At 37.2% G+C, this 12,125-nt stretch overlaps 1 protein-coding gene across 1 annotated transcript; it reads right to left on the reverse strand.

Annotated features, from left to right (window-relative positions):
* Positions 1–4,680: 4,680 nt before the first annotated feature.
* On the reverse strand, positions 4,681–5,145 carry LOC143631633 (uncharacterized). Its single transcript, XM_077100333.1, has one exon. It carries the CDS (start codon positions 5,143–5,145, stop codon positions 4,681–4,683), a length of 465 nt encoding a protein of 154 aa, XP_076956448.1.
* Between the last annotated feature and the right edge of the window lie 6,980 nt (positions 5,146–12,125).

The raw sequence follows: 12,125 nt of genomic DNA on the forward strand, positions 1-12,125 counted from the left end.
ACAATGCCTGATGAATATTCAAGACATGTTTTGGGGTTTGGGGATAAGGGATTGAGGCGAAAAAGGAGATCGAGTGTTATTTGCTTATTGACTGTTTCTGTTATTATGAGAAGGTGGTGGGATAAAGCTTTGCATTTACTGAAATAAGTTTTTTATTTTCTTCTACACAATGAAACAGAATTTTATTTACTTATTTTGTAGAATGGAAATAAATAATTTTTGTTTCCAACCTTTGATTAGTAGTGTATAATACAAGGTGGATAACTAAAATTATATTATTCATATATTCATATATGTATATACCTCTCATGAGTGAAAAAAACGTTTAACATATTATAATGAAAAATGAAAATCTACATCTATAATTCATAAATCTTCGAATGCCACTTTTTATACAAAACATATTACATATATATTTTTTACTTTCCACTTAGCATTCAATAACTTAACGTCTTTTAGCAGGGTATGACTATGTAGCCTTTCGTTTGCCAAAGGTTAAGATGGTTGCACGAGATGTTATCATTTTGGATGCCAGCGATTGATGTTGCTCTTTTGAATCTTATGATGCTTCATGGGGAACAATCTTTATAGTAGGTCTCTGCAAAGTGCATATAAAATTTTTAATGAGTAGTTCGTATTTGCATTTCTAGATGCGGGTTGTTTTTTTCATTCTATACAACGGCTTCTATATCATCTTCCTGAAAAAGTTAACAATTATGTATGGTTTTAGTGAAATAAGCTAAAGTTTTATGTAAAGTAACAAGGCTTTGTAGGGGCCCGTTTTGTTTATTAGTCTTTTGTATTTGTTTATTCTATTTACGATTTATCAAGTTAACTTGTCGGTTTGTTTATTGTATGTTTGGGCCCGTGGTCATGTAAACAAAGTCCATTGAGCCGTTAATAATAAAAGAAAAGCATTGTATGGCTTACACTATAAATAGTGCATGTTGGTATAATAATAATAATAATAATAATAATAATAATAATAATTCACAAGCAGAAGCTTAATGATTTACTTGATTGATATTGATAAAGGAAACTGAATCATATGCAGAGAATAAAAATCTCTTAAATAGATAAACAAACAAAACTCTCTGTGCTAAAGACTAGGACTTATCCTAACAACTTGAAACAAGTCTTTATTGAATATGATTCAAATACTAGATCAATAATTAAGCTTCAACATGTGATGAATTACTAGCGTGGAATTGAATCAGTATTTTCAACACCCTCCCTTGATTCAAGCTCCACAATGCCAAGCCAATGACGGAAATACACAAACTTTTCTCTAGTCAAGGCTTTGGTTAGAACATCTGCCAATTGCTCATTTGTATTACAATACTCAAGCTTTACTTTTTCTTGAACAACCATCTCACGCATGTAGTGATGTTTGAGCTTAATATGTTTAGATCGGTTGTGCATCACAGGATTCTTGCTTAGGTTTATAGTTGATTTGTTGTCACAATAAATGGTAGTAGCTATTTCTTGCTTCATGCCTAGGTCAGTTAGAATCCTTCTCAACCATAATGCCTGACAAGTAGCAGCTGTTGAAGCAATATACTTAGCCTCAGTGCTTGACAAAACTACAGTGGATTGCTTCTTTGAACTCCAAGTAACAGCTCCACTTCTAAGAGTAAAAACACAGGCATAAATGCTTATCCTATCATCAGCACAGCTGGCCCAGTCACTATCAGTGTAGTCAGCTCAATCTTTGTTCCTTGGCCATACCAGATACCATATGAGGTTGTTCCAAAAACATATCTTAGAATTCGTTTGGCAGCACCAAAATGAAGTTTGGAGGGTGATTGCATGAACCTTGTAACCAAACTCACAATATAGGCTAAATCAGGCCTAGTGTGAGTTAGATAAATTAAACCTCTAACCAAGCTCTTGTATGTATACTCATCAACCTTATCGGCTCCATCTTCCAATTTAAGTTTCTCATATGCATTCATTGGAGTTTCTTCAATGTTGTAATTCAAGTGACCAAACTTCTTTAATAGGGACTTGCATATTTTTCTTGCTTCAACAACAATCCCTTCTTTGTTTGCACCACTTCAAGGCCCAAGAAGAACTTTAAGTGTCCCATATCAGTCATCTCAAATACTTTTTTCATGCCCTCTCTGAACTCTGCAACAAGATTAAGACAGGAGCTAGTGCAAATTATATCTTCAACATACAAGCATACATAAATTAGTTCTTCTTTCTCAGTTTTCTTGATGTACAAAGTAGGCTCATTATCACTTCTCAAATACCCATTGGTGATAAAATAACTATCGACCTTAGAGTACCATGCCCTTGGTGCTTGTTTTAGGCCATATAGGGCCTTTTTGAGCCAATACACATACTCTTCTTTTCCTTTAACTTGAAAGCCTTTAGGCTGCTCTACATAAATTTCTTCAACCAAATCACCATTGAGAAAAGCAAATTTAACATCTAATTGATGAATCTGCCAGCCCCTTTGTGCAGCCACACATAGCACCATTCTAATTGTTTCAAAACTAGCTACAAGAGCAAAATTTTCTTGATAGTCAAATCCATGTTTCTAAGAATACTCTTTGGCCACAATCCTTTCCTTGTGACGAAGTATGTTCCCATCAACACCAAATTTGGTTTTAAACAACCACTTTAAGCTAACAACATTCTTGCCAATAAGTAACTTCACAAGATCCCAAGTCTTGTTTTCAAGTGCCTTTAGTTCATCAGTAATTGCCTCATACCATTCCCTTTTTTCAGTAGCTTCATCATAAGTACTAGGATCTGTAACATTCAAAGCAAGCTGACAAGCATAAAATTCTTCATTCACATCTACCTCATTTGATGCATCATAAAAATTATCAAGAGTTTTAAGTTTTGGGACATCTAGAAGAAGGGGTATATGGAATGGTTGGATTGCTTTGTTGAGGTGTGTTGACGGTATTTGAGGATTGTGAAGCAGATGATTGGTTTGGAGTTGTTGTTTGGTTAAGTGTTTGGGCTTGAGTAGGTATTTGAGAGTTAGGAGAGGTAGGAAATTGAGTAGGTGTTTGAGGGTTAGGTGAGGTAGGACTTTGAATATCACGGGTTGGTTCATATGGTGTAGGATGGTCATAAGTGCTTGGAAATGGGTCAGTATAATAGGTTTGTGATGTATTGGTAGAGGGACTGGACCATGTCCACTTTTCTTTTTCCAAAAAAATGACATCCCTTCTTGTAATGAATTTCTTAGTAACTGGATTGTATAGCCTATACCCCTTGCTTTGAGTGGAGTATCCAATGAATATGCATTTATCGGACTTTTCATCCTTCTTCTTCCTTAACCGAGTTGGTACAAGTCCATATGCCACATATCCAAAGACTCTTAGATGATTCACTGAGGGTTTTCGTTTAGACCATGCTTCAAGTGGAGTTTTGTATCTTACTGCCTTAGTAGTTGCCAGATTAAGCACAAAACTGATTTGGCAAGTTCATTTGTTTAAGCATACTTCTAGACATTCCCATAATCGTATGATTTTTTATTTATACCACACCATTATGTTGAGGAGTGTAAGGGACAGTAAGCTCCCTTATAATTCTATGTGACTCACCAAAAGTATTAAACTCAGTAGAAGTGTACTCGCCTCCATTATCTGACCTCAATACTTTAATAGAGCACTCACTCTCCTTTTCCACCATGAGTTTGAAGAGTTTGAATTTAGAGAATATCTCAGACTTCTCAGCAATGAAATACACCCAACACATCCTGGTGTAGTCATCAATAAATAGCAGGTCGTACTTGCTTCCTCCCAAACTTTTAGATTGCATAGAACCACATACATCTGAGTGTACCAATTCTAATGGTTTTGTAGCTCTCCAGGACTTGTATGGAAATGGATCTCTGGTTTGTTTACCAATAACACATCCTTCGCACTTATCTGCATATTGAATACTAGACAACCCTACTACCATTCTTATCATGCAATAATTTTAGACTTTGAAAGTAATAATGCCCATACCTTTTATGCCAAAGTAAGGACACTACGTCATTTGTAGGCGTGGTAGGGTTGGTGCATTTGCTCTTGGGTCCGGCTTGTGAAGCATCTACTAAGAACATGTTATTTTGAATTGGAACCTGCATGAGGACCTGTCCAGTAGCTTTGCTCTTGATAGTACATTGACCATCATCAAAGAGAAGTGAGTAACCCTTTCTCATCAGTTGACCTACACTCAAGAGGTTGTACCCCATTTGAGGAGCAAAGTACACATCATCTAGCAGCCTTGTGGTACCATCAGGATTAACGATTTTAACTATATCTTTTCCTTCAACTGTTAAGGCCTTCTTGTCTCCAAGCCTAACCTTTAGTTTAAAACTTTCATCCAATTGAGTAAAGCTCTCTTTTGAACATGTCATAAGATTAGATGCTCCTGTATTTAGGAACCACATGTATGTTGTGTTGCTTGTAGCACTTGAGTCACCTATAAAAGAATATTGTTCATCTATACACGCCAAAAAGAGACATTGTTCATCATCTTGTTGGTTTTCTTCTTTTTCGGTGGCCATGTTGGCAGATGATTGTTCTTCAAGAAACTAGCAGTCTTTATTGAAATGGCCCATTTTGTTGCAATGAGTGCATTGAGGGACTTTACTTCTATCTTGGCTTCTTCCCCTTCCTCTTCCTCTAAAGGACAGTTTACCTCTTCCTCTAAAGGAATTGTTTCTTGTCAACTGATTGCCCTCTTGCATAGTTTGTAGTGCTTTTCATCTGCTGCATTACTTTTCTCTGGTGTTCTGTTGTTGATACGTTCCTCTTGTGACTGTAAACATCCCATTAATTTTACAGGGGTGAGTTTGGACAAATAATAGGACACCTCAATTGAGGGAACCACATAATCATATTTTGAAGTCAGACTACAAAGAATATTCTCCACGATGGTTTGATCAGAGATGATCTCCCCATGTGCCCTTTTTTGACTCACAAGGGCCATAGCAAAATAGTCACCAATGGCTTGACATTTCTTTATGGATAAGTTCTCAAAGTCTCTTCTCAAGCCTTGGAGTTTCACCGCCTTGACTTGAGAATCACCGTGGTACTCCATTTTTAAAATCTTCCAAGTCTCTTGGGCAGTGGAAGCAACAGCAATACGAGAGAAGAGGTGATCATGCATAACTTGTTGAATAATAGCCATAGCATAAGCAACCCTCTTTTGAGTGTTTTTCAGTTTTCCTTGATCTTTCTCGGCTGCATCATAACCTTCAGCTACAAGATCCCAAAGGTCGCTTAATCAAAGAGTCGTTTTCATTCTTATGCTCCAGTAATCATACCCTTCTCCTTAGAATATTGGAATAGGTGTAGTAGCAGTGGGTAGGGTGCTGGTTTGATCGGCCATGAATACTTGATTAGGGTTTGAAAGAATTCACGAGGCTCTGATACCAATATCAGATAATAATAATAATAATAATAATAATAATAATAATAATAATAATAATAATAATAATAATAATAATAATAATAATAAGAATTCACAAGCGGAAGCTTAATGATTTACTTGATTGATATTGATAAAGGAAACTGAATACATACGCAGAGAATAAAAATCTCTTAAATAGATAACAAACAAATCTCTCTATGCTAAAGACTAGGACTTATCCTAACTACTTGGAACAAGTCTTTATTGAATATGATTCAAATACTAGACCGATAATTAAGCTTCAACATGTCATGAATTACTGACGTGGAATTGAATCGGTATTTTCAACAGTGCAAGCATACACATGCAACATAACCTATTGCCAAATCTCATATCTTATCGTCTTACCCACTCTCTTTTCTACTCCCACCCTTTCCTCTTCGGGTAATAACTAACACAAACAAGATTCGAGATCTCCGTTCTCTACTAGTGATTTCCACTAGCTAGTAGTGAGATTGATCCAAGAACATTAGTTGTTTGATCCGTTATAAGGACCTACAATTTGTATAAGAGCTTTCGGCTCTACTAGTTGTGGTGCTTTGGTCACAACCTTTGATGTTGGTATTGTTTGTGTGTTGAAGACTTGCATTCAAATGTTAAAGTGGGTCTATGGGTTCACTTGTGTGTTAAAAGTGTGTTTGCAAGTTTGAAAGAAGCTAGTATGAATCCTTTCGGGTTGGTTTGAAGTGTCTTTGTTACTTCTTGTGTTGTTTAAAAGTGATTAGATTCAAGAGTTTGTGTTGTTTAAGCCTTAAGAGGTTGTGTTTTTAAATCTACAAGTGTTCAAGAATTTCCATTCAAGTTGCTAGAAGTGGATAAAAGTATACTTTTGTGAAAAGAAGTGTAAAAAGTACAACCCGTACCTTCTTGAAACCAGATCTAATCGAATTACAATCCATTCGAATCGAGTATAAACGATTCGAATCGACTTAACAATCCATTTGAATCGAGTTAAGAAACCATTCGAATCGAGTCTCTATTCGATTATATTGCCTTTTCAACTCTATTCGATTTGAATCCTTTTCAATTATATTCCTTTGCACTTAGAACTTTTGGCAAAATTCGTTTAATGGACTATTTGATTAAAAACTTATTGGAATGTGTAACATCCCGAAATTTCAAAGTGATATTAATTATATTACTTACTAATAGAGGGAAGTTTACTCGGGTTGTCAGGAAATAAATAATAGAGTAGGAGTTGGTATGAGTCGGGCTAGTGTTGGATTAATGGAGACGGGTTAAATGAGAATGGGCCTTAGGTCCATGGGATTTCAGGGATATAAATACCCTAGCACCCCAAAATATCTTCATTTCTATCATTATCCAAACACACACATACACCACAACTTCGCCGGCGGCCGGAACCGGGCAGATCCGAGGAGAGGAACGGGCAGATCCGAGAGAGAGAGAGAGAGCGATTAGTTGTGTTAACAAGTTAAACGAGATCCAAACAAGCTCAAAAAGGTATGATTCTTGATCTTTGAAGTTTAAAGATCCAAGCTTTTTAGTGTATAAGCGACCGAAAATGGTCGGGAAGCGTAGTGGGTGATATTGAACCATAACAAGGGTGTTAAAATCGCTCAAAATGCTGGAAAGAAACCGAACAGCGGCTGTCTGGGCAACTTCGCCTGCATCTGGGCAACTTCGCCTTCAAAGCGATGAACTTCGCCTGCAAGCTAAGTTCGCCTGATGAACTTCGCCTGCAAGCTAAGTTCGCCTGATGGCAACTTCGCCTGAAGCCAAGTTCGCCTGATGACAACTTCGCCTGAAGCCAAGTTCGCCTGATGACAACTTCTCCTGAAGCCAAGTTCGCCTGATGACAACTTCGCCTGAAGCCAAGTTCGCCTGATGACAACTTCGCTGTAAAGCTAAGTTCGCCTAAGGTTTAACTTCGCCTAAAGCCAAGTTCGCCTGAGGTTTAACTTCGCCTAAAGCCAAGTTCGATTAGAAAATAAATTAAAAGCGATAAGTTAAAGTAAGCTAATACTAGGCCACCAGATTAGATCAGGCGAGTATTGATACGTGTAACTTGTACAGTCAGCCGAGCTCAGTTAAAGAAGGGATTTACAGATATCAGAAGAAGAAGCAGAGTCCAGGTGAGTTTCTAGCCCCATTTCCTTGTTATGTTTTCGGGGCTGTGTGCATACTCGATGTGAAGTGTGAATACACTTACCTTAAGTGGTAAGTGTATGCTATAGATGTTATACGAGGTATATATTTTATAATGCTTGTCGGAACGTGAACGATCTTCGGATATTGCACGCATCGCCAAGGATAGTGATTGCCAAGTGGTTGATAGTGTGTATGAATGTTATGATGTGACTTGTTTATTACGTAAATACTGAACTGATATGAAGTGTGATATAGGCAGGTAGAGGTAGAGTGTGTTAGAAGTGGCAAGAGTCTAGTAAGGGTGTTAGTGGCATAACTTGAGCGCGTGATAGGGAAAGCCTGTACTTGCCATCATTATTATGTGTGTATGATTGTTGATGTGACTTGCTTATTATGTAAATGATATGAAGCGTGTTGTAGACAAGTAGAGGTAGAGCGTGTTAGAAGTGGCAAGAGTCTAGTAAGAGTGTTAGTGGCATAACGATAGTACGTGGTAGGGTAAGCCTATACGTGCCTTCGTTATTAAAGTGGCAAAGTGGCATAACGTTTTACGTTATTAAAGTGGCAAAGTGGCATAACGTTATACATTATTAAAGTGGCAAAGTGGCATAACGTTATACGCTATTAAAGTGGCAAAGTGGCATAACGATATTCGTTATTAAAGTGGCATCAAGTGGCATAAAGTGGCATAAGTGGCTAAGCTGTAGGGGTAATTAAGAGGCTAAGCTATAGGGGTAATTAAGTGGTTAAGCAGTAGCAAGTTAGATAGTGGACTACGTGTCTTCGGATACGCATATGATGCATGTAGTGGTTGTATGATGAGTTGCTTGATTAACTAGAACTCACTCAGTGTAGCTGACTTTTAGTATGCACGCAGGTGAGCTGATTATAGAGTTAGCATGAGGATGGCACATGGCATGGATTGAACGGCTGGCATCTGAAGAAGAATAAAAGGATGTTTTAAATATAAGTTTTGTGTTATGGTATCAAAGAAAAGATTTAATGTTTTGTAACAAATGATTGATGTTTTATATTCCGCGAAAAGTTTTAATAAACTCTGATTTGAAGAACTGTGTTTATGAGTAAATCCGACGCTAAAGTAGGGTCACCGGGTTCGGGGCCTTACAGAATGATGGCAACTGATACTGAAACCTTAAAGAACTTCATAATCTTTGAGAATGAGGTCGGGACCACCTACAAACCCCCTAAGCTACTCAAGTGGGATAACAACTTTGAAGCTCATGTATGAAGCGTAGGCCAAGAAGAATATAAGTGGCGTCTCAAGAATTACATAAGAATCACTGATTATGCTCTTCTGAGATCAATTGATATTAGTCCTCATATTCCTACCACTGATACCGCTGATGGACCAGTTCCCAAGCCTGTGACAGCCTATAATGATGATGTTAGAAAAATGTTGAGTGATGATTAAAAGGCTTATGGGGTTTAAGTGGTGCATTTCTCTTAAATTGCTCAACTTTAAGAGGCCACACCATTGCTAAAGGCCTTTGGGATGCACTTGTTAACAAGTTTGAAGGGAATATGGAGATGAGAAATAGTAAGAAAGCCATGTTGAAGGGTGAATTCAATATGTTCAACCATATTCAAGGAGAAACTGTTGGATCTCTTATCCATAGGTTTGAAACATTGATCACCAAGATGAAGAGTGTTGGTATTGATTATAATCAGATTGAAATAAATGATAAGTTGTTGAACTCCTTTCCATGCACTGGAACAATAGTTTGATCACCATAAAGAGAACAATGGATTTAGATCACTTCTCTATCTGACTTGACATGCACCATTAAGTCATTTGAAATGGATGCAAGCTCAGATTGGGTAACCATATCAATTCTCTAAATCATGTTGGAATCTCTACTGGGTCTGGAGTCAGCACAACATTCCTTAGCCAAGCATATCCCACTATTCATCTAGTTGATAGAGTAAAGATGTTTTTTGTTCAATCAACACAGATGTCTGCATTCAAGACTTCTGCAAATCAGCAAACACCGTCCAGTTCAAACTCATTTCAAGAAGCATTTGACAAAGCTATTAAGCAAGCATTGAAGGCCCTTGGGGTGAAGAAGCGTGCAAGTAGTTCGTCCTACTCCCCTCCTCAAGTTGTTGAATCACACGTTGCGTTGTTTCATGCCTTTATGGAAATTCATGAGGAGTTTTTGCAGGGAAAGCTTCTACCTCCTTCATTCCAACAAGAAGATAATCCCGAGATCAACAAGAAAGATTTCAAGAAAATGGACATCAAGTACCAGATGGCCATGGATGTTCATCGTGCATCAAACTTCATGAAGAAGTATGGAAGAAACAACTTTGGGGATTCTAATGCGAATGGGATTAGATTTGACAAAGACAAGCTTCGATGTTACAACCACAATGAGACTAAACACTTCGCAAGGGAGTGCACAAAACCATCCAAGCCTACTAACGACATCAAGATTACTGAAGTTTCTGAAAGAGAAGGTGGAAGAAGAAGCGATAAACGGCCTGTTGATCAAAGCACATCTTTAAAACCTAGAGTTCCCCGAATCAGTCAAGGTAACTCAACAAAACGGAACTATGGATCAAACTCAAAGGCCATGATCACTTTGTCAGCTGAATGAACCAAACCAGATTGGGAGGATAACCAATTCTATGAGCTGATCAATCCACTTACTTCGTTGGTATGGCGTTGTGAATGAAGATCGACCCTCAGCAAGATCTGCTGCAAAAGCATACCAAACCATCTCAAACATTCCCGAGGTACACAAACTCTGCTCTCAAGCTTGCATTAACAAAATAGAGAACTATATGACACATAATGCTGCATTGATAGATGAAAATCTAAGCATTCAGTGTCAGAACGAGGATTACAAAAAGGCTGAAAAGATTTTTGCCACTAGAATGAAAACCCGTAATAATGACATGGCTAAATTAAATGAGAAATTGTTTTAGTCTAACAAATTAGCTGAGTATAATGAAAGACGTCGAGTAGAATTAGATGATAAAATTGAGTAGCTAGAATTAGACTTTGCCTAAAGGAAGATGATTGTGGACAAGTTTAGTATCTGATAAACTGAATGTGATTATTGGGGCATATATGGGAGTGAAACAAAGTCAGTTATAGGCTATGATAAACTGAATGAAAAAACAACGATTCACCTCCATCCAATGAGAACTATACTAGCCTAACTCACTTTAGTTTCAACAGCCCACCTGAGGACGAAATGGTGCATGGTATTTGGTCATGTGCCAAAACCCAAGACATTCATTCCTCCAGTATCCAAAACTATTGATCACATTCCTATATTAGTTAGTTCTAATGGTGATTTATCTTTTTCAGGAGGTCATGTAAAAGAAAGTGGGTGTATGGAAAATACATGGGTTGTGGAAAGAAAAGCATTTTAAATTCACTTTTTGATTCCAATGTGAATCTAAAACAATCATTTGTCAACTCGGTCTGTAATAATAATACTTTTAGCTCCATGAAAAATACTTTGATATCATCTGTGAATGGTCATGTAATTTGTGAGAGTGTTGATGTTGGCACTTCTCAAAACGCTTTGAATGAAAATGATAGTTTTGTTTCGGATACCGATTGTGAAACTATTCATGATGAAACTTTTGTAAAAATTAATGTGAATACTAATGTGGCTGATAAAACGAACATAACAAGTTGCTCATCACAAGATTGTTAAGTTAAGGGTGCTTTTAATAGAAGAAAAGCTTTTGAAAATGAAAAGGCAAGTACTTCGATTAAATATATGCCGCCTCACCAAAACTCTTTTTCACAAAATATTAATCATTGGAAAAATCCTCAACTATACAATAATTTTGATAACAACTACTATGGTCCTTGTTAACAAAATTATGTTGATTCCTTTTACACAAATGCTTTTGATGATAGAGGCTACAGATCAGATAACTTCCATATTCCTTTTCAAGCATCACTTTTCCCCTCACATCATGTATATCATAGTTCTGATGAGCTCTATAGGGTCTCTAGAAGAAATTGTTGTTATGTGTGTGGTAACTCATCAAACCTTACAAGACATTGCAAGAACTGACTTAAACAGCAGAAGGAAATGAACAATCAGTTTAATTAGTCCTGTTCTAAAGCCGCACCCAGCTCAAGAACAAGGACTGACCAATCTGATAGTTCTGCCAGTGAAATGGACATGAGATCCAAAAACTTCATGAAAACCACAAAACCTTTTTGGATAACCAAGAAGGAAAGATCAAAAAGGGGTTCTAAGACTGAGAAGTCAAAGAACCCACCAAAAAAATGAGAAAAGAAGTCCAAAGATCGAAGGATATTGTTTTGAAATCAAGAAGAAGATGGTCCAAAAGATCTTCTGAAAATAGGAAACCTGACTCTGCATGGGTTCCTAAGAACTGTTCTTCTGATTCTGATTCACTTTAAAGCTTCATTTTTCATGACAATAAGATAAATTTTGTCTATTTTTTGGTTGACCTTCCAAAGACAGCTAAGTCTTTGGAACTCATGTCTAATTAATTGCTAATGTGTGTAGCTTCGGTCAAGAAGACCTGACAACAGTATTTGGTACTTAGACAGTGGCTGCACCCGACAC

Source organism: Bidens hawaiensis, unplaced genomic scaffold (assembly GCF_021521415.1).
Source record: "Bidens hawaiensis isolate Kalapana, Puna unplaced genomic scaffold, B.hawaiensis_p1.1 tig00006171_1, whole genome shotgun sequence".
Classification (NCBI taxonomy): domain Eukaryota; kingdom Viridiplantae; phylum Streptophyta; class Magnoliopsida; order Asterales; family Asteraceae; genus Bidens; species Bidens hawaiensis.

Coding starts and splice junctions, on each gene's coding strand:
- LOC143631633 (XM_077100333.1), bottom strand. CDS start 5,145: ATGGCTATTATTCAACAAGTTATGCATGATCACCTCTTCTCTCGTATT.